Here is a 26,180-nt window from a genome sequence, read left to right as displayed (position 1 = left end):
TGTTCCATTCCTGCCCACACCTGCAGATCCATTTCTGTCCGCACCTGCGGTTCCATATCTGTCCGCACCTGCGGTTCTATTTTTGTCTGCACCTTCGGTTCTATTCCTGCCTGCATCTGCGGTTCCATTTCTGTTTGCACCTGCGGTTCCATGCCTGCCTGCACCTGCGGTTCCATGCCTGCCTGCACCTGCGGTTCTATGTCTGCCTGCACCTGCAGTTCCATGCCTGCACCTTCGGTTCCATTTCTGTCTGCACCTGCGGTTCCATGCCTGCCTGCACCTGCAGTTCTATTTTTGTCTGCACCTGCGGTTCCGTTCCTGCTTGCACCTGCGGATCCATTTCTGTCTGCACCTGCGGTTCCATGCCTGCCTGCACTTGCGGTTCTGTGTCTGCCTGCACCTGCGGTTTCATGCTTGTCTGCACCTTCGGTTCCATTTCTGTCCGCATCTGCAGTTCCATTTCTGTCTGCACCTGCAGTTCCATTTCTGTCCGCATCTGCGGCTCCACTTCTGTCCGCATCTGCGGTTCCATTTCTGTCTGCACCTGCGGTTCCATTTCTGTCTGCACCTGCAGTTCCATTTCTGTCCGCATCTGCGGCTCCACTTCTGTCCGCATCTGCGGTTCCATTTCTGTCCGCACCTGCGGTTCCATTTCTGTCTGCACCTGCGGCTCCACTTCTGTCTGCACCTGCAGTTCCATTTCTGTCCGCATCTGCGGCTCCACTTCTGTCCGCATCTGCGGTTCCATTTCTGTCTGCACCTGCAGTTCCATTTCTGTCCGCATCTGCGGCTCCACTTCTGTCCGCATCTGCGGTTCCATTTCTGTCTGCACCTGCAGTTCCATTTCTGTCCGCATCTGCGGCTCCACTTCTGTTCGCATCTGCGGTTCCATTTCTGTCTGCACCTGCGGTTCCATTTCTGTCTGCACCTGCAGTTCCATTTCTGTCCGCATCTGCGGCTCCACTTCTGTCCGCATCTGCGGTTCCATTTCTGTCTGCACCTGCGGTTCCATTTCTGTCTGCACCTGCGGCTCCACTTCTGTCCGCATCTGCGGTTCCATTTCTGTCTGTACCTGCGGTTCCATTTCTGTCTGCACCTGTGGCTCCATTTCTGTCTGTACCTGCGGTTCCATTTCTGTCTGCACCTGCAGTTCCATTTCTGTCCGCATCTGCGGTTCCATTTCTGTCTGCACCTGCGGTTTCATGTCTGCCTGACCCGGTGGTTACATTTCTGTCCGCACCTGCGGTTCCCAATCTGTCAGTACCTGACTGGAATCTTTCCTGTCTTTGATCCAGTTCTTCCTGAAGCTGCTCCTATCCGTCCAGTCTGAACTGGGTCCTAACTCTGCCTGTATGTCACATGATCACACCAGCAACCTGCCTGCCAGTATATCAGCCGTACCCTCCTGTACTTGCCTGTATATCAGCCGTGGCTGCCAGTACCTGTCTGTTTGTGAATCAGCTGTACCAGACAGTATACCTACAGTACCTGGCTGCACCTGCCATTACAGTGCCCTCTCCCTTTGGGGGTCAGCTGCCGTGTATGCGAGGTCTGTCCTGGAATAGTGCCTGGCGTCCATCCGGAGCCAAGTCTAACCCCATCATTAGGTACTCTAGCGAATAGTTGGGTTTTTGCTTAGCCACGTCCCTCCAAGCTCTCCAGAGTCCACAGCGCAATGGGTCCACGAATGTCGTGTGCCTCCCGTGAGCCCCCTGTCCTTTGCAATTCTGTGCCCCAACAAATCCCATTATCCACCACATTTGGAACCTTCAGGCAACTTAAAAACCCATCTCTTCCAGAAAACTGCATCATGCGCTGACCCCCGCTGCCTCCTTACCACCACCGCAGCTGTCAACTCACTGCCAGATGAGTTAAGCTGCTGCAACCCCTCAACCTTCTGTCTCTTTCCCAATTACCCAGGCCCCCTCTTCTATACATGTCTGTCACTGCTATTTTGTTCATTGTAATTTATTTTTGTATTTTTTATGCAAATCCTTTTTTTCATGTGCAGCACCATGGAATCAGTGGTGCTACAAAAATTGAAATAATAACAGGCATTGATTGGAAGTTTTTTGAATATCGGCTGCAGTTGTCACAACCAGTGCTCCAGTGCTATCTGTGGCTCAGGCTGCTAATCGGTAGCTCCTACCTGCAGCACTTCCTGCTCAAATCAGCTCCTGCATATACCTGCAAGGCCACCATGCAATCAGGGGATGCATGTTCGATTTACATTACAGTAACAGAACTATCTTATAAACTAAGAGTACTTAGCAGATTATTAAGATTTTGACCACTAGATTCCACTTTGATCAGTTTAATTCTTTGCTCCTCCCATAAAAAAAATTATTGTTGAGGTGACTACATTGTGAATTTTATGTAACAGATTAATGCCTTACATCCTGATACAGAGTTTCTCTAGCATTGAGAGAGCAAAGAAATACAGATTATTGCAAACTGGATTACACATTGAGCTTCATTAAAAAAAATGTATGCAACAAGCTCCCCCTAGTGGTGGCTGCAGGAATGCAGAATACTATCATTCAGCTTCGTATCCATGTTGGGCATTTGGCGCTCTGCATCAGAAAAAAAAGTAGCCCTGACTATTATAACGATTTCACAAGAAATTAATCTGCACAAAATGGTTTATCTAGGACTGAAATAGTGATAAAAAGATGGACATTCATTCCTGTCATTGTGCATGCTATAATACAGGCAAGTATTCCAAGGAGGAGTTAAATTGATGGATGTGAACATTTTTCTAAAAAAAGAGTTCAATATCATTTCTATTTTATTTTTCATGTAAATCCCTGCTCGTCCTCGGACTAGGAGCTTTGTCTTACTCAGTAACAGACAGCTAATTATAAATAAAGCTGCTAAAAGAGATATCACCTCAAATATCCTTCAACAGATATTTTTACACCAGATTCTTGCTGAAAAAAGGGAATCTGTCACCTGTTTTTTTTTTCTAATCTGAGAGTGGCATAATGTAGAGACAGAGACCCTGATTCCAGCAATATATCACTTACTGAGCTGCAGTTTTGATAAAATCATGGTTTTATCAGCAGGTGATTATCACTAGAGGACTAGTAAAGCTACTGCCAGGTATAAGCTCTATGTTCATAAGCTCTGTATAACCCTGCACCACCACTGATTACTGATTGGCAGCTTTCGTCCTATGCACAGTGTACACAGAGAGCTGCCAATCAGGGGTGCGGGCGGGGCTATACAGAGCTCAGCATTCATAGAACTGCTACATCTACAGCAGAGAAAACAGGGACATTATCAAAACTGCAGCAAGCAGACCAGTAAGGGATACATCACTGGAATCAGGGTCTCTGCCCCTACATCAGTCTGGTCTCAGATGGGGTAGCAAATAACAGGTGATAGTTTCCCTTTAAAATCCTAGTTGCCCTTGTCGGAAAAATGTGTTCTGTACAATGCATAAAGCGTGCCGAACCTTTAATCTGTAGTAAAGCTCGGTCTGATGCACATTCCAGTCATATATTTAGAATCTGTCCGTATTCTCATGCTCCGTAACTTTCCAGCTACTCTTTTTAAGTGAGCGATACTCAGAAAATAAAAAGTATATAAATATTGATAAATATGTAAATAAATGTATAAATAGAGTAACACATGTATAAATATTGATAAAGTAAGCGCTCTTATTATAATATCAAATATCACATGAAGACTTTATGTTACAGTCATCTACATTTAGGGAAACCCTCGCTGAATGGGATAATACCCCAGATTCCAGCATCCTGATCTGAAGCTGTTGCAACAATGTAACGATACGAGCAGCCGCCATTAAAGAATAAACGTTAATGACATAATTATGACTCCGGTTCGGCGTCGTCCTCGGAGTCCTGCGTCCCATTCGGAGATGAGATCACGAACTGTAGGCGAACGTCTCTTATGCTGGACTTTTTTTTTGGGGGGGGGTGGGGAGAAGTGTGTGGCTGCACCCTCTAGTGGGAGGAGAACACTGACAAGAAGTTTAGGATGGGATTCTCAGTAACTTCCCAGCTGTTACAGAGTGTGATACTGACATGCAGAGCAGGGTCTGCCTTCATGTGCCTCTTCAAATAGCAGCACCCAGCTCACCCCTTGCCCCCATCAGCACCCTGTCACCCTGGCAAAAACCTCCACACAATCTCCTTACAGCCAGGAGGAGCATGGAGGAGTCCTGCAGAGCCCGGCCACCCCATCCCTTCTGAGAGACCAAGGGAGAGTCTCGCAGGCAGCTACCAATAAGAACTTCTTTGCACTTGTTCAATGTGAGAAGAAGGTTCCTGAAGTTGTCACTTTACAGGAAGAACCATGTGGACCTGGACTGGCATCCTGTACTTTGTACTGTGCGCTCTTTTCTTACAGGAGGTCTTGTGCCGGCGACTTCCAATGGATACAGGTCAATGCGGACTGCCCAAGTCGGTGAGTGAGATACTAAGTAGATTGTAAGCTCTATTGCTTAGTAGGACGACTGATTGCGTGACTATGCATAGTTGCGATTGCAAAAGTGTATATATATTTTATTTATTTATTTATTTGTGTGCCAAACTTTAAAAGTTCCCCAAAGTTGTTTTTTTTTAACGACCTTCGACTCAATCTCGAGCCATGGCGACTTGATGGATGAACGATCGCATTATAACTCTTGAAGTTCTCCAAAGTATTATAATTACTGGAAATTATAATTATTATCATTATCATTTACAGTCAGTAAATGGGAACATAACTGGAAAAAGTAACAAGATATAAACTTTATTTTGTATATCTATCCATGTGAGCTATGCTTGCACTATTTCTAGATATTACTTTTTTCCTAGATGCAATTTGTAAAATTCCTAAAATAATTAATTTTAGTCTATGATACTCACAATGACGGAATAGATGACATAAGTCTTATCAAGAAGGAAAGAGTAATTGGCTAGGATGTGTGGTAATGACTATAGGAACTCATCAGTCGGGTTGGGGATGGGGGGCAGGGTAAAAAAGAAAGCTTTGATTCAAATCCTATTTATCGGAATCTGCTCAGTCCATTATTTGCACACCCCATGATGTCTCTGAACTGGGAATGACCGGTGGACAAGATGCTGCTTTCTGGGGAGATGTCTTTTTTTGAAGATTGATAGGAAATTAACATGTGTCATCTAATCTGACCTGATGATAAAACTTTATTTAGTAGAATTATATCCATTGAGATCTTTCTTCTGGAGATAATAAGATGCAAGGAACCTTGTACTTTAGAACTTTGAAAAACTTTTTGGAAAGTTTGTAATTTTTTTTAATACAAACTTTCAAAAACTTTTTGGGAAAGTTCATAACTTTTTATTTAAACTTTGGTTTCATGTTCTCCTTTTTGTTTGTTTTTTTAGCAAGAAGAACTGAATTCTTTCTTATGGACCATCAAGAGGAATCCACCTGCTTTCCTCTTTGGAACTATACATGTGCCGTATACCCGAGTATGGGATTTTATACCCCAGAACTCTAAGAAAGCATTTCAGGATAGTAGCAATGTCTACTTTGAGCTGGACCTTACAGATCCTTATACCATCTCAGCTCTGGCCAGCTGTCAAATGTTGCCACAGGGGGAAAATCTCCAGGATGTTCTGCCCAAGGATTTATATAGGAGACTTAAGAGGCACTTGGAATATGTCAAGTTAATGATGCCTCACTGGATGACTCCAGACCAGAGGGGCAAAGGTCTCTATGCTGATTACCTTTTTAATGCCATCGCTGGTAACTGGGAGAGGAAGAGACCTGTATGGGTGATGCTTATGGTGAACTCTTTAACAGAGTCCGACATTAGGTCTCGGGGTGTCCCAGTTCTGGATTTATATATGGCCCAAGAGGCTGATAGGATGCGGAAGAAAACTGGAGCGGTGGAACGGGTAGAGGAGCAATGCCATCCCCTTAACAGGCTGAACCTGTCCCAGGTAAGACCCCAAATTTATTATGTAAATTGGCAAGGTCTGAAATATCACAGAGACCTAAGGCACATTGCCCCATGTAGGGTGTCTTACATTAGAAGATAAGTAGAAGTGATGGCACAATGTCCTTTAATTACCTAGTTAGAGTAATTAAAAAAACATTGAAATTTCCACCATAATTTTACTTTATTCTCACTTTTCGAATGTGGTGAAAGATGGGAAAAGTTGCAAATTTTTGCACAACTTTGGAGCATTTTATGCTTTTCATTTTCAAAGCTATCATGAAAAATGGGCACTGGTGCCATCCATAAATCCTGAAATTTATGCTCAGGCTTTAGGGGAACATAAGTTGCTTATCAGGATGCTACATTGGCACTTGAGGTGATATATTTCACTTATAAAAGCTTGATTCCAGCTCACCCAGTTGCTCTATGCTCATCCACCTGGGGCTCACACACCGGCCTCACATCAAGGATAATAGAAAAAGTTGGAGTCTGGCTCAACAGGACTGGATTACTCATGAGTAAGACTGCTTAATTAATGCCGTCGAAACGCGTCAACTGGGTCATGTCGACCATGAAAATGTTTCTTTTGTATGCACTATATTTTCTTTTGAAAAAGAAAAAGAAAAGAAAAATCCAGTCCTGTTGAGCCGAACTCCAAGTTTTTCTATTATCCTTGATATATTTCACTGTAATAAAACATAACAAAATTGCAGTAACCATATTACATGTACATAAACCACTTTGGCTCTATTAAAGCACTGTTGCTATATAATTGGAGTACAAGTATGCATAGACCATAGGGGACCAACTGCTAAATACATATGCCACAACAAAAAACAAATAAACAGTCATGAAGTCCCATAAAATGTAACAAACTTTATTCAACATTGATAATATATTCAATTCAATTCATAATATACCAGTAGCAAAACATCATATGCCCCCTGAGGAAGGAGCTGGTTTGAGCTCCAAAACGCGCGTCGGGGTGGGCTATTGGCCTTCCATTCCTGTATGTATTGGTAAGTCATCATGATGTTTTGCTGCTGGTATATTATGAATTGAGCTATTTGCCATAGAATACATTATATTTTATACGTGGTATTGCAGCATGGGGCTACTATGGCATGCAGGGGTGGTTGGTCAAGTATAGCCTTTTTTGATGTGTGGTTACTGTGAACACGCTAGTTCCCTTTACTTTTTACCATTGCACCTGTAACTTTGAAGTTTTATCAATGTTGAATAAAGTTTGTTAAATTTTATGGGACTACATGACTGTTTATTTGTTCACTGTAATAAGTTGATCCCTAAATTAAAGGAGCACACTGTGCTACCAAGGTCTTTTAAAAAAGCCAATTCCCAAGGGTTAGGACCATGTGTCGGTGGCAAAAACCCTCAAAACCTGTTCACTAGGAGAATGTAGGCCAATGTTATACAAAAGATACTGTACATTTGCCCGGCGTAGATGATCCATGTTGAGGCATTGGAGCTGTGCTCATTTATTTGCTCTCCTGCAAAAGGGTTAACCCCTAGGATGATCGGGCCACATCGTTGGGCTCATGGGCAAGTTGTACTCAGCTGCGGCTTGGAGGTAGTGTCCGTCATATGGTCGCCCACTCGGGACTTGATGGGACATTTCAATTGCAAGCAATGGCACTGGCCAAATAACGTTGTAGCTTATCCCAGTCTCTAGTAAAACTGACAGAAACACTTCATAAACCTCTAAAGAAAATCCACAGTAACTTTCTAGTGGTGTCCAGAGCTTGTAAAAGTTGCCGACACTGGAGAGGTAACAAGGAATTAGCAGCTCGTTATTGCATCCCCGATGTCCAGCGCTGCGCAGTATTGGCAATGATGGGAGTCCACCGAGGCCAAGTTACGACTAAACACTGGAAGAAATAGACCAACGCCCAGGCCTGACCTTATCACGGGTGACACAATGCACACATTTCTCAGCAATCTGGCTTTTATCATTGCTCATGAATGGGAATTCTCATTAACAGGAAGCTTTTTTTTCATTTATACCTTTGCTACCATTGAGGATTGGGTGGCTGTCCATTCTTGGGGTTATCAGCGCTGATCCGGCATCTCCCCATCAGCTTCACATGTCCGTATTGTTTTTTTTCCTGACATGTTGCATTTGTGATGTCCTAGTCTACCCCATGAATAATACACCGGCCCAATGATACTAATGAGGTTGTGTCATTTTAAGCATCAATGATAGAATGTAATAATAGTTATAATCTGCTATAATGAACAATGCAGGAGATTTATTAGAACTGCTCTGATGGAAAAGGGGAATCTTTATCAATAGAAGCTAATTAGGTTGCTGCTTTTAGATATCTAATTACTATGGACAACTACTCCCCCCAGGTCTCCTTGTGAGAGGTCTGATTGTTCTCTCCAATGTTAGATTAACATTTTGTCAAAATGTCAGAAATTGCAGCAGTCTAAGTAGACGTCAGATTTACTCCCTTTGTTTATTAAGGAGCTTTAATATTGAAATATACAGTAGTAGAACACAGGACATTATGTAGGGCAGGAGAGGCTTCTGTTCCAAGTGGGGACAGTAATGTAATCATGTGAAATGATGCACAATGGGAATGTCTGCATTTATGCATGAAGTTATGAGTTGGTGAAAGAGGTAAGGAAAAGACAGAAGGAAGAATGATGGAAGGAAAGAGAAGGGAAGGAAGAGAGAAAGAAAGAAAGAGAGAAAGAAAGAAAGAAAGAAAGAAAGAAAGAAAGAAAGAAAGAAAGAAAGAAAGAAAGAAAAAGAGAGAGAATGAAAGGGAGAGAGAATGAGAGAAAGAGAGAGAGAAAGAGAGAGAAAAAAATAAAGAAAGATGATAGACAGATAGATAGATAGATAGATAGATAGATAGATAGATAATAGATAGATAGATGGGAGATAGATAATAGATAGATAAAAGATAGATAGATAGATAGATAGATAGATAGATAGATAGATAATAGATAGATAATAGATAGATAGATAATAGATAGATAGATAATAGATAGATAGATGATTGATAGATAGATAATACATAGATAGATAGACAGATAATAGATAGATAGATAGATAGATAGATAGATAGATAGATAGATAGATAGATAGATATTTGATAGATAGATAGATAGATAGATAGATAGATAGATAGATAGATAGATAGATAGATAGATAATAAATAGATAGATGATAGATGGATAGATATATAATAGATAGATAGATGATAGATAGAAAGATAGATAATAGATAGATGATAGATAGTTAATAGATAGATAGATAGATAGATGATAGATAATATATAGATAGATGATAGATAGATGATAGATAGATAAATAGATAGATGATAGATAGATAGATAGATAGATAGATAGATAGATAGATAGATAGATAGATAATACACATATAGATATATAGATAGATAATAGATAGATAATAGATAGATAGATAATAGATAGATGATAGATAGATAGATAGATAGATAGATAGATAGATAATAGATAGATAGATAGATAGATAATAGATAGATAGATAATAGATAGATAGATAGATAGATAATAGATAGATAGATAGATAGATAGATAGATAGATAGATAGATGATTGATAGATATAGAATAGATATATGATAGAAAGATAGATAATAGATAGATAGATAGATAGATAGATAGATAGATAGATAGATAGATAGATAGATAGATTGATAGATAGATTGATAGATAGATGATAGATTGATGATAGATTGATGATAGATAGATAATAGATAGATAGATAAATAGATAGATAATATATAGATAGATGATTGATAGATAGATAGATAGATAGATAATAGATAGATAGATGATAGATAGATATATAGATAGATAGATAGATAGATAATAGATAGATAAATAGATAGATGATAGATAGATACATAGATAGATAGATAGATAGATAGATAGATAGATAGATAGATAGATAGATATGGCTTGAGAAAGGCTCATCCAGAGCCGAAATGTCGCCTGCAATGTGGGTCTGAATCAAAACACAGATTTTCACTTGAAGAAAAGGAGTGCTGCCTTATTTTGTCTTCTTTTTGGATTTATGCATTGTGGATGGATTGCAATTAAGGCCTGTGCACCCGAAAGGCATTTATAGCGTGCTGTTTCGCTTTTTTAGATAGATAGATAGATAGATAATAGATAGATGATAGATAGATATATAATAGATAGATAATAGATAGATGGATAATAGATAGATAATAGATAGATAGATAGAAAGATAATAGATGATAGATAGATAATAGATAGATAATAGATAGATGGATAATAGATAGATAATAGATAGATAGATAGAAAGATAATAGATGATAGATAGATAGATAGATAGATAGATAGATAGATAGATAGATAGATAGATAGATGATAGATAGATAATAGATGGTAGATAGATAGATAATACATAGATAGATAAATAGATAGATGATAGATAGATAATAGATAGATGGATAATAGATAGATAGATAATAGATAGATAGATAGATAGATAGATAATAGATAGATTGATAATAGATAGATAATAGATAGATAGAGATAGATAGATAGATGATAGATAAATAATAGATGGTAGATAGATAGATAATACATAGATAGATAAATAGATAGATAGATAGATAGATAGATAGATAGATGATAGATAGATAGATAGATAGATAATAGATAGATGGATAATAGATAGATAATAGATAGATGGATAATAGATATGCGATAGATAGATAATAGATAGATAGATAATAGATAGATGATAGATAGATAGATAGATAGATAGATAGATAGATAGATAATAGATGGATGGATGGATAATAGATAGATAGATAGATAATAGATAGATAGATAGGTAGATAATAGATAGATAGATAGATAGATAGATAGATAGATAGATAGATAGATAGATAGATAGATAGATAGAAGATAGACGGATAGATAATAGATGGATAATAGATAGATAGATGATAGATGGATAATAGATAGATTTGATGGGCTCCAGATATTTCAGGACTGTCAGGTGTCGGATAAATGTTCTCTTCTTTACAACCTTTCCTTAGTTCTCCGTCTTTCGGGGCAGGGTTACAATGGCTGGTAGTGCAGCAGGAATAAGCGGTGTCACCCATCTTCCCAGATCTCTTGGGATCTCTTGGCTATAAATGTATGTGCTTAGGATGTAGGGGGTCGTATTTCTGCATGTTGTGATTTTCGCAGACATTTGTTGTGGTTTTTGCCTTTATACATCTTTTCCCAGTCCCCGGTGTGCAGTGTGTCACTATGGGGCGCTCGGCGGGTTGTATGTTTCTCCCCGGCCTATATACATCTGGGCTCCAACAACAACACTCGCCCGCAGACAAGTTTACAAACTCTGTGTCACCAGCAGACAAACTGCAAACACAGAAACACTGCACAGCATATTTCATAAAGCTGCGGCAATGGGGGGCAAGCGATAGCTGGGGGGGGCGAACAGTCAGCTGTCTGTCACTCTTTATTAGTCAGCCATCTACGACCTATTAATTATATAGCGCTGACATTTTCTGCATTACTGACCCACTTTCATCCTCCAATCCTTGGAGAGGACGGTTTCCCTTTAGGGGATAAATCCTTCTTTTTTTTCAAACCTTGTCCCTATTTTGAGTTATATTTGCAGACAAGTAGATTTAAAGGGATTGTCTACTTTTGGAGACATTTTTATTTTTTTACTCAAATGCATGTATTTTTGGCTGAAAATCATTTTTGCAATTGGGTTTCCTTTATAATCTTGCACCGTTCGGCTTTTACAGGCTCTTTGTTTCCAAGAGTTGCAAATAGAGTTACAGATAGAGTTAAAAATAGAGATGACCGAATTGAATTTTTTTCGTAAATTAAATTAACTTAAAATTTTACAAAATTTGTTGGAATTTTTTTTTTTTAATGATTCGATTGTTTTTTTGCCATTTTTGTGCATCACATCTCTTCATCTCCAATCAGGTCTCTCTCCATCCTGGACCTCCGGCCATGTCCGGATGGGTCTTCCATTTACTGGCCCCCACAATATCATATGGGGTGAGACGCACAGCAATGTCATACATCAATGTTACCGCATGTCGCGTGATGACCATCACTAACGTCCATGACGTGCTTTGCAACCCCAAGACGTCAAAATACCCTCCTGGAAGTGAACAAAGCTACAATATATTCAATTGGAATTGAATTTACCCCTGAATTGAGCCAATCTGCCCAAATTGAATTTACTCAACTCTGTTTATAAACTTTCTCATCAGAACGAACTCACTGTTGGATTCTCAGTTAACTCATTCCGCAGCCACCAATAGACAATGCAGTACAGTGGCTATAAAAGTCAAACAGCAAAAATTTTAATGAAAAAATACTCTTCTGGACCTCCCTCTAGCATCCAGAAATTCTTATGATTCTTCAACTTCATTTAACAGCACAGTATATAATGCTATAAAACAATTATTTATGGAATGTTCTAATATATTATTAAGGTGTTTCCGGGATAAAAATGTATAGAAGAGAAGAGGTTGATAGCAATTTTTTTATTCCAAATCCGCTGCCATTTTATTATTTGCAAATAACCCAAGAAGAAAGAGTGTCCTAATTTTTTTTTTTATATTTCGTGGTGTCGCATAATCGCTCGCAATATTTGATCCTTGCAGACGTTGGAACGACAATTTTGCCGTTAAGGTCACAAACTCTTGTCACAGCCAAAGAAAAACACAACTGGCAGAAAACCAATGTTATTTGACACCACCTGTCTGGATGTTGGTAATAGTGATCAGAGGGGCGATTACTTATCCGGCATCCACACGCCAATTATAATAATGGCCGTGCTGTCATAACCGCTTGTGATTGGCCCTTTGGTTCCCGGTGACTTTGATTGGCAGGTCAAGTACGCTCATCTGTGTATATGATATCATTAGAACATTCCTTTCTAGTAAAATGTTCGCAGCCTCTGGAATTGCTCTAGTAAAGATGGAATCACATGTGCAGAATCTTTGTATGTCTTTTTCGAGAAATGTTCTAGTATTCTGGCATCTAGGTGACCATGATAGTGGATTAATAATTATTATTTTTAATGGCCTTCATCTCGATCTCGAGTCATGGCGACTTGATGGATAAATGATCTTTAGGAAGATCGATCTTGTGCAGCCTAGATAGGTCCACCAAGGTCTTCTCCACTGTCATCTTGATAGTATCAAGCCATTGGGTGGTTGGTCTTCCTCTTCGCCATGTTCCTTCTATTCTTCCGACCATGGTCGAAAGAATAGAAGGAACATGGTGAGGAGAAGGCTCCAGCATACTCAACAGTTAAAGTCGTTGTCCAGGACTTACATATAGGTAACCAATATCAGGGTGGTGGAGGTCCGACACCCGGCACCCCAACTGATCAGCCGATATCTGCAAAGCTATGTACGGAGTGGAACGGATGCTCCAAACTTTGTTTAGCGGCTGCTGTCGAGTACCTGATTGGAAAATAAACGGCAACATACACAATGTATGGAGCTGTTGTGTTCCGATCTATACATTACTTACATCCGGCAGCTGCTAGAGCAGATATTAGCTGATTGGTGGGGATGCCGAATGTCAGACCCTACTGATCTCAAATTAATGACCTATCCCTCATCCTGAGATTAGGTCAAAAGTATATAAGTCCCAGACAACCCCTTTAAGAGGTCGTATACCTTAAATAGCTGTCACGGAAATGCTCGTTCTGCCAGGACATATCTCTACCAGATACCACCTATACGTGTATGCTCGGGTAAACAGAGCATGCATATATTTTTAATGAGAGACCAGAATAAGATGTTGCTACATTCTGGTCTATCTTCTAAGGAACCAAAAAGATTGTCTTTGTAATTTAACATTGCTAATTCTTCTCTCCCCCAACATCATCTGCCGGTGGAGAATCAGGAGATCGCCATACAAATTAGATTGTCGACCATTCCTGTTGATAAAGAGGTGATGCATATTCTGCATAACTGGACAAATCGGATGTGCAAACTCTATAACATCTCATTGTAAGCTGTAATATAAGCCATTTTTATGGCTGCTCACCTTTTAAAAAGCATTTAAAAGAATGGGTGCTACTAAGTGAGCTAAATTTGGATGTGCAGCCGGTGGGGGTTTCTATTACAACTTTTGCATTGGCATGCTAGAGCTATGATAGATGTCAGTGTGCGGAGATATTATTAGAAAGTCTAGGAACATAATGCAAAATACTTAACAGGACGAGGAGCATCCATCATGTATGATGCTAATGGAGCACGTTCAGAGAAGAGCTACCGGGATGGTGAGCGGACTACAAAGTATGTCATACGAGGAACAGTTAAAGGAGCTGGGATTGTTTATCTTGCAAAAAAGAAGGCTAATAAGAGACTTAATAGCTGTCTACAAATATCTGAAGGGCTGTCACATTGTAGAAGGATCATCGTTATTCTCATTTGCACATGGAAACACGAGAAGTAATGGAATAAAAGCGAAAGGGAGGAGATACAAATTAAATATTACAAAAAGTTTTTGACAATGAGGATGATCAATGACTGGATCAGGCTGCCACGAGACGTGGTGAGTTCTCCTTCCATGGAAGTCTTCAAACAGAGGCTGGACAGACAACTGTCTGAGATGGTTTAGTGAATCCTGCATTGAGCAGGGGGTTGGACACGATGACCCTGGAGGTCCTTTCCAACTCTAACATTCTATAGTTATAATATTTATGCCTTCCGATGTTGCGGATGGACGTTTGGGCTCCTTTAGGTACCAGGACTATGGTGAAATTCTACCTCTGCATCCCTAGAGCTATGCCACTGCTACAGAGGGTGCCAACAAGCCACTCAGTCTTAGTTTTAGGGCTAGAATCCTCGCCAATGGTGAAGAAACGCCTAGCCATGATTCTGAAGAACGTGTCTCATGTGGCAAATTCATTTTATTCTCTAGGAGTAAGGGGTTTGGGGGTCTGCCAGGGCTTTACATAAATATAGACATAGGATGTAAGATAATTGAGTGCCACACACCTCTAGAGAGATTTATCTCATGAGACACTAAGGGTACTGTCACACCGTGCAATTTTCATCGCTACGACGGCACGATCCGTGACGTCGCAGCGTCGTATGAGTATCACTCCAGCGTCGTAGACTGCGGTCACACTTTGCAATCACGGCGCTGGAGCGATGCCGAGGTTCGCTGGTAACCAGGGTAAACATTGGGTTACTAAGCGCAGGGCCATGCTTAGTAACCCGATGTTTACCGTGGTTACCAGCGTAAAAGTAAAAAAAAACAAACCGTACATACTCACCATCTGATGTCTGTCAGGTCCCTTGCAGTCTGCTTCCCGCTCTGACTGAGTGCAGCCGTACAGTGAGAGCAGAGCGCAGCGGTGACGTCACCGCTGTGATCTGCTCTCACTTTCCGGCCGGCGCTCACAGTCAGAGCGGGAAGCAGACTGCAAGGGACCTGACAGACATCAGATGGTGAGTATGTACGGTTTGTTTTTTTCTACTTTTACGCTGGTAACCACGGTAAACATCGGGTTACTAAGCGCGGCCCTGCGCTTAGTAACCCGATATTTACCCTGGTTACCAGCGAACGCATCGCTGGATCGCTGTCACACACAACGATCCAGCGATGACAGCGGGAGATCCAGCGACGAAAGAAAGTTTCAAACGATCTGCTACGACGTACGATTCTCAGCAGGGTCCCTGATCGCTGCTGCGTGTCAGACACTGCGATATCGTAACGATATCGCTAGAACGTCACGAATCGTACCGTCGTAGCGATCGTAATTGCACTGTGTGACAGTACCCTTAAAGATTGAGACAAGAATAATCTTGTGGTTTTATGCCATAGTTAATAGTGTGTGCCACGGCCAATAAATTGTTGGCAGATCGCTTCCAAACTGGCCTTCAAAAATTAACTCATCCCTTTTCTTCAAGGCACTAATGACATCAATCCTTGATTGAGACACTAATAGGATTACCAAGGTGCTAATTGTGTTTTAAGGAAGAATAGATGAACCTTAAGAACAAAGGCATCTACTCAATGGGTTAAAGCCTTGCAGCTCCAGTAACTGAAACTCCCACCCACTGTGATTGGGTTATTGGTCATTTACATGAGCTATTTAGGGGCATTCAGTACAGATCATTTTCCTTTTTCTGCTCATCAGTATCTACATTGTAGATGTCTAAACTTGATTAGGACCCCAAATGGTTAATGATTGGTTCCTTGAATATTTATCAGATCTTGTTAATGGAGATCAGTAGTCCTACTGTGTTCAGCAATTAGTGTCAAGTAGCATTGGCTGATAAGATAATAAAGTACTATATTATAGTCTGTTCTGGGATCACTACTCTTCTCCATCTATACTTTTGGCCTGAGGCTTCCAGTGCCATCTATACACTGATGACACTCAGATCTGCCTCTCTGGCCCATTTGTCACCTCTCTACTGACCAGAATCCCAGAATGTCTATCAGGCATATCCTCCTTCTTCCCACCACACTTCCTAATGGTCAATGTGGATATGAACTCATCATTTTTCCTCCATCTTACCTAACTCCCCTACCTGACATATATATCAGCACATCATGCTTTCCTCTGTACCGGAAGTCCGTTGCCGTAACCCTTGACTCTGCCCTGTCCGTCCTTAACTCTGCTGACAGACTAACCCACCTCTCCCCTCACTACTCCTCCACTTCCCAATTCCCCAATGTATCCCCAAGGTATCCAGTTCAAACTACTACACTGATCTACAAAACCATCCACAATCTGTCTCCTCCACATATCGCAAAACTAATCCCACTAGTAATTTCTGTTCCTCCCAATACCTCCTTGTCTTCTCCACACTTGTATGTTCCTCACCCAATCGCCTGTAAGACTTCTCCCATGTATGCCCCTTTTCTCTGGAATTCTGTGCCCCAACACATCCGATTATCCACCACATTCAGAACTTTCAGATGGAACTTGAAAGCCCATCTCTTCAAGAAAACTTACAGCCTGCAATGACCTGGATACCACGTCACCACCGCCCAACCCCAATCTACTGTCTCCTCCATTATCCTGTAGGTTGTAATCCCGCAAGGGCAGAGCTTCTCCCCTTTGTACCAGTCTGCCCGAAAAGAAACAAAAAGTAGATTGTTTATGCAGCTGATGGAGATCCGATTGAATGATCCAGGACACAAAGTAGACTTGATGTGGTCAAGTCTACTTTGTATCCTGGACCATTCTTTTGGATCTCCATCAGAAGTGCAAATGACCCTCCTATTGTTTCTCTTGTGGCATTTCAATGTTTTTTTAACACCTGGGACTGCAGCAGCTGACAAATTTAAGCTTGATCCTTGCTGTGTGATACACAACTTTACCAGGTGAGCACCTTATTGTCCTTTTTCATCGCATACGTAAGACCCTATTGCACTTTTTGCTCCACGGCTTTTTCCTAACCTCTGTACCAGTCTGTCATTGTTAGTTTGTTTATTTAATTCATGTGTATTTTGTATGTAACCCCTTCTCATGTACAGTACCATGGAATCAATGGTGCACTAAAAATAAATAATAATAATACTATACACAGCTGGCAATCGAGTTTGACTACTGGGATTGTAGCTGGCTCTGATCGATCACTATTGTTCCCCTCCTCTACCCCAGGTGGTGATGGCATTGTCATGGCAGTCAGGCATCGACCAAAAAATATATTTATTAAAAAAGTCAAAATATTTTCAAATATAAAAAAATAATAAAGTTCATATGACCACCTCTTTTCCCATAACATAATTATATCTAAAAAAAAAAGTAAATAAAAAAGAAAATATTTGGCATCTTTGCATGCATAACTATTGAAACTAATAAAATATTATATTTATCTCATACGGTGAATGTCACAGCTATGAAAAAAAAAAATTAAATGGCAGAATCACCGCGTCTTTGTCATTTTGCCTCCCAATAAAATGGAGTAAAAGAGATCAGAAAGTCATATGCACTGCAAAATGATAATGATGGAAACTACAGCTCATAGGGCAAAACATAAGTCCTAACTTAAAAAAACTGACTGTCACATCCAAACATAGACTAAGTGTGAACAGGTGCTGAACCTAGAGTCACCAACTCATATACTTTCAAACAAAAAGTCAGCACACTGTAGCGCCATAGCATGTAAATATGAAATATGAAAATTGAATTGCATTACTGAATTAGTAATATGAAAAATATTAAAAATTAAATATGAAAAATTGAGAAAGTTTAGCACATAAATTGGCCAATTCATGTGTACCTGGAAGCCACGATAAGGCATTTCTCATTTCCAGGACCTAGCAATGCCTTTCCCCTAGTGATGAGTGAGTATACTCGCTACTCGTGATTTCCCGAGTGTCCTCCAAGTATTATAGTGCTCAAACAAAAAGGCAGCACACTGTAGTGCCATATTTTCATATTTCTAATGCAGCAATGCAATTCAATTTTCATATTTACATGCTATGTCGCTACAGTGTGCTGCCTTTTTGTTTGAGAGTATATGAGTTGGTGACTCTAGATTCAGCACCTGTTCACACCTAGTCTATGTCTGGATGTGACGGTCAGTTTTTTGATGTTTGTATTCATTAGTCTCCTGACTGAGCACTCCACCTTTTAGCCACAGGTGTTTTTAATCCCAGCAGGACCACTACTCCTCCACAGAGATATAGATTTTAGTCTAACAGAGGATTTATGTTCCCATACAGATGAAGACTTTATTCTAAGTGAGGAAAGGCATTGCTAGGTCCTGGAAACGAGAAATGCCTTATCATGGCTTCCAGGTACACATGAATTAACCAATTTATGCGCTAAACTTTCTCAATTTTTCATATTTCATTTTTGATATTTTTCATATTTCTAATGCAGTAATGCAATTCAATTTTCATATTTCATATATACATGCTCTGGCGCTACAGTGCGCTTCCTTTTTGTTTGAGAAAACATAAGTCCTGACATAACTCTACCAAAAAAAAAAAGAAGTCCTGGAAGACGAAGGGGAAAAATCAAAGTGAAGAAGGTCCCCATTGTTATGACTCAGCCCAAGTTATACAACATATAGTATACTGCGCAATATGTTCTTAAAAAACCCAAACAATATTATAAAGATTCTGGGTCACCATGACTTGATTTAAATTGTCCTGACCTTGTCACCTATTGGTAGCAGCGATCCTAGAAGTCAATATCGTCTCTTTAACAAGCCTTGCAATATGAGTTGGGATAAAAGACCAAACCAGAATCTCAATTTGCAGACACATGTTTTGTGGTGTTGCCCCTCATCAGTGCAAAGTATGAGATCTGATTTGACTAAGTGAGAGGCTCTGGAGGGGGGTCTAAAGGTACCTTCACACTAAGTGACGCTGCAGCGATACAGACAACGATGCCGATCGCTGCAGCGTCGCTGTTTAGTCGCTGTGTGGTCGCTGGGGAGCTGTCACACAGACGGCTCTCCAACGATTAACGATGCCGAAGTCCCCTGGTAACCAGGGTAAACATCGGGTTACTAAGCACAGGGCCGTGCTTAGTAACCCGATGTTTACCCTGGTTACCATTGTAAAAGTAAAAAAAAAAAACACATACTCACATTCCGGTGCCCGGCGTCCGCTTCCCTGCACTCCTCCTGCATCCTGTGTCAGCGCCGAACATCTCCGGCATCTCCCACAGAGCAGAGCGGTGACGTCACCGCTCTGCTTTACGGCCGGCACTTACACAGGATGCAGGAGGAGTGCAGGGAAGCGGACGCCGGGCACCGGAATGTGAGTATGTGTGGTTTTTTTTTTTAACTTTTACAATGGTAACCAGGGTAAATATCGGGTTACTAAGCGCGGCCCTGCGCTTAGTAACCCGATGCTTACACTGGTTACCAGTGAAAATATCGCTGGATCGGTGTCACACACACCGATTCAGCGATGTCAGCGGGAGATCCAGCGACGAAATAAAGTTCTGGACTTTCAGCAACGACCAGCGATCTCACAGCGGGATCCTGATCGCTGCTGCGTGTCAAACACAATGATATCGCTATCCAGGACGCTGCAACGTCACGGATCGCTATCGTTATCGTTGTAAAGTCGCTTAGTGTGAAGGTACCTTAAGAGTTAACATTTCTTTTTGTGGAGAGTGACAAGCCAAGCCTGACCTACCCCTTAGAGAACTGTCCAGAGTCTCTCACCTAGCCAAATCAGATCTCATACTTTGCACTCATGAGGGGCAACACCCAGAAACACCATTTCTGCAAATTGAGATTCTGAATTGGCTTTTATCCTAAGTCATATTGCAAGACTCGTTAAAGAGTTGATATTGACTTTTAAGATTGCAGCTTCCAATAGGTGGCGTTAGAGTTCTAATCCTTTTCCTCTCTGAAGAGACAAATTGAATATTTAATATCCTAGAGGAGCATGCATGGCCTATCAGTTTCCACACTCTGACATGCCAGGCCAGGAGAAACGTTACCCCTTAGCCCCCATGGCTTTTCTCAGAAACGGTTGAAGCATCCAAATGTACCTGGTCTGAAATGTTATGGCTGACCTTCATAAAAACCAATCCGAACCCTTTCTCTCATTCATGATCTGAGCGTTGCATTATATTAAATCAATACGTGAGGATCAGTTTTCCTTGAATAAGGCAAAAAAATGGTGTCAAGTTATATTATTGCCGTTTCCTACACTACAATATTCTTTTCACTTCACCTCCAACAAAATGAATTTCCTAGCATAATATTTTTAGTTTTATCAGTTTCCCGGCCAAAATAACTTAGTCATGGCAGAAATCCATTCTGTGAGTCCTCGTTGTAATTAAATAGAACATTTTAAGCTGACTCTGGCACCATTAATGTATTTGTGACCTTACATTACTCTGTCATGCATTTAAAGCATTCGGGGTTAAAGGGACAGACACGCCGTGTACTGTAGTATTATTTTTATTCATTTTTATCGTTTTTTTTTCTTTGCTGACCTGCAGGGAGAATGTAAAACCTTTTAAAATACACTATAGAACTTTTATCCTAAACACCCCGGGGGATTTGTAAAGTGAATTATAGTTTTGTGGAGTTTTAAAATCAGATAAAACATATTGACATTTGCTGGAAAAAGTTTTAAAAGTTTTAAAAATATCTACACAGGTGTAGTACTCCTTCTGACCAATAGATGGCAAATCATATGCAATTTAGCTCCTTATAGAGATCTTGGAATTTGCAAACTATTTTCTGGTAGGATGAAAATATGCCATCTGTTTATATGCATTCTGTGTGTGTGTTTGCATTACACATATAATAAAGCTTCAATTTCAGATTCGCTGGAACTTATATTATAGGGAAAGGCATACAGGTCAATTGCAAATGCAGGAAAGTTCCTGGAGTATACAGGGTAGAATAGTGATGAGCGAACATGGTCGGATAAGGTGTTTTCTGAGCATGCTCAGGTGCTAACTGAGTGACTTTGGCGTGCTCGAAAAATATGTTTGCGTCCCCACGTCTGCATGTCTTGTGGATGTTCAACAGTCACAACACATGCAAGGATTGCCTAACAACCACAAGACATGCAGGCGCGGGGTCTCGAACATATTTTTTCAAGCACGCCAAAGACATTCGGTTTGGACTCGAGCATGCTCAGATAACACCTTATCTGAGTACGTTCGCTCATCACAAACACCAAGCGGCTAAAAACTATGAGCTAATCATTCTTCGGGCATTTATCCGCTTTGAAGATGCTCCACGCTTTACAATAGAAGTCAATGGGTGGATTTAGAAAACACCCACGCGTCTTTTTGAGCATTTTGCAGGTGTTTGATTGCTGAATGGAGTAAAAAAAAAACACAAGAACCAGAAAACACCAGTAAGGCTGTGTTCACACGTTGCGTTTTTGCTGCGTTTTTTTTTTTTCTGCTGACAAAACCTTTTCCCTTTGCAGTAAAGAAGCTGCTTACAAAAAGCAGGTCTTGCTGCATTTTTTATGCATTTTTTGCTGCATTTTTTATCAGGTACATTTGGTTTTTGTGCATGCTGATAAAGTTTAGTGGCCTCCCCAAAAAAAACAAGATGCAACTCCCTTAGATTTTTGCACCAAAAACGCAGCAAAACCTGATACTTATGTTTTTTTTCTGCATTTTTTGCACTTACTCGTTGCTTTCTATGGGTGAACAACACGCTGCAAGAATGCTGTGACAAGTTTTAAAAAACGCAGCAGTTTTCCAAATCGGTCAGGGGAAAAAAAAAAATGTGTGTGCATGAGATTTCTGAAATCTCAGAGCTTTTGCTGGTACTGTAAAACGCAGCTTAAAATTTGCATTAAAAAAATGCAGCAAAAATGAAACGTGTGAGCATAGTCTAATAAGGACAAAAAATGTTGAAAAAAACACAACAAAACCACTGCTGGTGGTCAAAAATGCCTAAAAAGTGCGCTAAAAGAAAAAGCTTCAGAGAAAAAAATGGTGGCGTTTCTTAAAAGCGTCTTCCTTTTGAAAAATTTGGTGGGCTCGCCTGCCTGAAAAAGACATACCCTAAATTCAACCCGCCCAGGACTGTCCCACAAATGTCCAAAATTAAGCAAGAGCAGCCATTTTTGGATGAGGTTTACGTAAACCCTGTCACTTTTCCACCGTGGACATGCCAGTATTTGCCGACATTATTGGTAACTGTGAGAGAGTTGTCGGTGTGGCAAAGCTTCACATTGATGTTTCATTGAACGAAGCAAATTACAATGGGAGAGATTTATCAGAAGCCGATGCAAAGAGATGTGAAAGTGTTGCCCATAGCAACCAATCAGATTCCAGTTCTCATTCCTCACAAGCCCCATTTTAAATGAAAGCAGCTACCTGATTGGTTGCTATGCGCAGCTGACTGAATTTTGCTTTGCTCCAGTGTTACTGAGGCCTAAAGTATCAGATCAATAATTAATCAAGATAAGGGGAGTAGATAATGGCAGGATTAACAGAAATTACTTCCCTTCTAGCTTTAATTCAGGAATATATGGCTCTCTCAGGAGCATAACTATAGTGGTTGCAGTCAAAGTTGAACAAAGGGCCCTGGAGGGGCCCAAAGGTCTCATGTGAGAAGAAGACCAATGCCATTAAAGACCCGGCCTTGATATTTGGGTGTTTAGGTTTGTGCATTGGGTCCTACAAACTTCAAGTTATACCACTTAGGCCTCATTCACACAGACACATTTTTGGGATCAGAGTGTGGTCCGGGTGTCATCACTTTTTCTCGAATGTGGAAACAATCAAACAAAAAGTTTCTTCGCCTTCTCTTATGTGACAGTCCGCGAAAATCAGACCGTGTTTGTGCAGTCCGATTAATTTCGCAGACCCATAGACTTGCACTACCAATTTGCCCCATAGACTATCACAGGTCAGTGAAAACCACATATAGCACTCATACGAGAGTATCGGAGTTGTGAATGGAGCCTTATAAAAAAAAAACCCCACACAGCTCAGGTGAAACGTTTCTAGATTTTTTCAGCTAAAAATCAGACAAATGTTTTTTACAGCTTTTTTTTGCCATTCCAGTTTCTGTTGCAAATTCATCAACATGTGAAGAAGCAGAAATCCCCAACCACATGGTTTTCATTCTCTGATTGTTACAGCCATCATTTATATTGTGGCGGGCACAGAAAAATAAAAAAAATGTGTTAGGGATGTGGTGATTATCTAGAGGCGTCACTCCTGTCGGTATCAAACCACCCCGGAGACGTAGTCACAAGTGACGGCCTCATCAGCCGCTCTCGTCTGTGAATGTACATGACTGAATATTAAGGTGGAGTGTGAACTAGCGCAAGTGACCTTAAAGGAGATTTCTGGTTTCGGAAAAACACTGTCTCCTGGCTGAAGTTTGTTTTGAAAAAAAAAACCCAATACTGTGCTTTACTCATTCTCACCGGGTCCACCGCTGAGTCTCCTATTATTATCTGCAGCCAATCAGTGAGCTCAGTGGCTCTGAGGAGCTCATTTCGTCAAATCAGAGTCACTGAGCTCACTGATTGGCTGCAGCGCTGTCAACGACATCGGGGGCATATATGAGCTATGGCAGGGGGCATGTACTGTACATAAGTCTAGTCTTTTTTTGACAAGTGGGCATGGTCAATATCTCTTCTCTGTGGATGTCTCAATGAAGACCACACCTACTTAGATAAAAGCTAGATTTACATACAAGGAAGAAGGGACAATATCTCCGGAACAGGGAGGCACATAAAAAAAATGAAAAATAACACCAGATTCAGGAGAAAATTGACATTTTATGATAGGTAAAAAAAGTGACATATTTATGGCGTGTGGCAAGTCCTCCTTATATGGCTGATCTATCATATATCATAAAAGATCTTTTGCTTCTAAAAAGGTTTTATTCTTCTCCCCTTTCTAATTTTTTTTCCTTTTTATAGTTATTAAATAACCATTTATTTTTCCATTACTGATTCTGACAAGAAAAAAAAATCTCATCGGCTCCCTCTTGAGAATGTTCCTGCATAGTTTAGCGAGCCTTCATAGACTTGGCGCCTTTTTTATATGGTAGACCTCAGATTTCATCACGCTAGACCACGGCCTGTAATTGCTAAGGATTTTGCCAACTTGTCCTGCGAAGGAATCACCAGTCTGATATTACAGGGTAAATGTTCCCTTCTTCTACCATATTGTGTAGATGAATGCATAAATCTAATGTGTTACACATTCACTTCTGGAAAGATCTGAGATTATGAACATAGAAAGTCATTAATGATGAATTCTCTGTGCTATATGTAAGTAGTCATGAGATTTTTTTGTGTGTGTATTTGTAAGCCCCACCATCTTTGATTGCTTGTCTGCATATACCCACCTCTTTTATAGGATGTTTTGGCTTGTTGTACAATCCCAAGGAAATCTGGACGGTCATCAAGTATAAAAATACAATTATAAGATGCCAAAATATTGGTTTGGTACCCAAACTGCCATAGAAAAGTGTACCGTATTTATTGGCCCGTATTAATCCACTAATATATTGGAGGGCAATTTCGGATGCATGCTAACCAACATGCCCAATGGTTAAAAGAAAGGACATTTAAGACATTAAATGAAGGGTGACGCCGATTTCTGCTTTTGTAATTTTGTTTTATTTTCCCCCCATTTTTCCAAGAGCAATCATTTTTTGAGTTTCTGTCAACATTTCCATACGAGGCCTTGATTTTTACAAACATGAGCTGTAATTACAACATTCTCTTTTCCATATAATGTACTGGAAAACAAGAAAAAAGGAGGTGAAATGGTGAGAAAAAAACACAATTCCTCATTGTATTTTGGGTTTCATTTTTCCATTGTTTATTGTCGCTACATGATTCTTCTGTTGAGCACAATTATGGCGATACCAAGCTTGTATAGTTTTCCTTATTATTATTATAGTAGCTTAAAAAATTCTGAATTCTGAAGACCTATAACCTTTATATTTTTCCATCGATAAACATACACAAGGGTGTTTTTGTGCTTGGCAAACTGTGCATTTACTAGTATTTTGGGCTTAATACAAAGTTTTTTTTTATTGCAATTTTACGTCTATCAAAAATGGCAGGTTTTGGCAGTTCAGTTTTTTCTTTATGGATTTTACATTACAGCTTTAATAATATTGAATTTTGATACATCAGAATTTTACTGAGGCAGCAATACTGAATGCTCTTTTGAGGGTTTTTTGCATCGGGAAATTGATTTGATTTTCTTGTTTGTTTTATTTTACTTTTTTTCACTTTTTACTTTATTTTTTGTCACCACTGGGGACTTGAACCTGCAATTATTTGATCACATGGATAGGGATGAGCGGATCCGTGGCAGTTTGCGTTCTGGTACCACTAAAGTTCGGTTCAGGTACCTGAGCTGTATCTGAACTTGAACCCGAACCACAATGAAATCAATGGTGATCAGAACTTTGGAGCTGGAAAATGTCTTTTTTCTCTCTCTCTCTGGACTCCCGAACTGTAAAATGGACTTCCCGGAGCAGTCCGTGTTTGGAGTTTTGTACCAGACATTTGGTGGACTTCCCGGAGCAGTCCGTGTTTGGAGTTTTGTACTTGACTTTTTGTGGACTTACCGGAGCAGTCTATGTTTGGAGTTTAGTACCAGACATTTGCTGGACTTCCCAGAGCAGTCCATGTTTGGAGTTTAGTATCAGACATTTGGTGGACTTCCCGGAGCAGTCCGTGTTTGGAGTTTAGTATCAGACATTTGGTGGACTTCCCGGAGCAGTCCGTGTTTGGAGTTTAGTACCAGACATTTGG

The 26,180-nt window shown here is 40.4% G+C and overlaps 1 protein-coding gene across 1 annotated transcript in view; it reads left to right on the top strand.

Annotated features, from left to right (window-relative positions):
• Positions 1-4,031: 4,031 nt before the first annotated feature.
• Positions 4,032-26,180, top strand: part of TRABD2B (TraB domain containing 2B) — a 286,777-nt gene continuing 264,628 nt past the window's right edge. The window contains exons 1-2 of the mRNA XM_077278078.1: positions 4,032-4,431; positions 5,373-5,933. Of these exons, the coding sequence (XP_077134193.1) occupies positions 4,321-4,431; positions 5,373-5,933 (672 nt within the window). The 5' untranslated portion in view covers positions 4,032-4,320. The remainder of the gene's footprint in view (positions 4,432-5,372; positions 5,934-26,180) is intronic.

This window comes from Ranitomeya variabilis, chromosome 8 (genome assembly GCF_051348905.1).
Source record: "Ranitomeya variabilis isolate aRanVar5 chromosome 8, aRanVar5.hap1, whole genome shotgun sequence".
Taxonomy (NCBI): domain Eukaryota; kingdom Metazoa; phylum Chordata; class Amphibia; order Anura; family Dendrobatidae; genus Ranitomeya; species Ranitomeya variabilis.
This window is presented reverse-complemented; position numbering and strand designations above follow the sequence as displayed.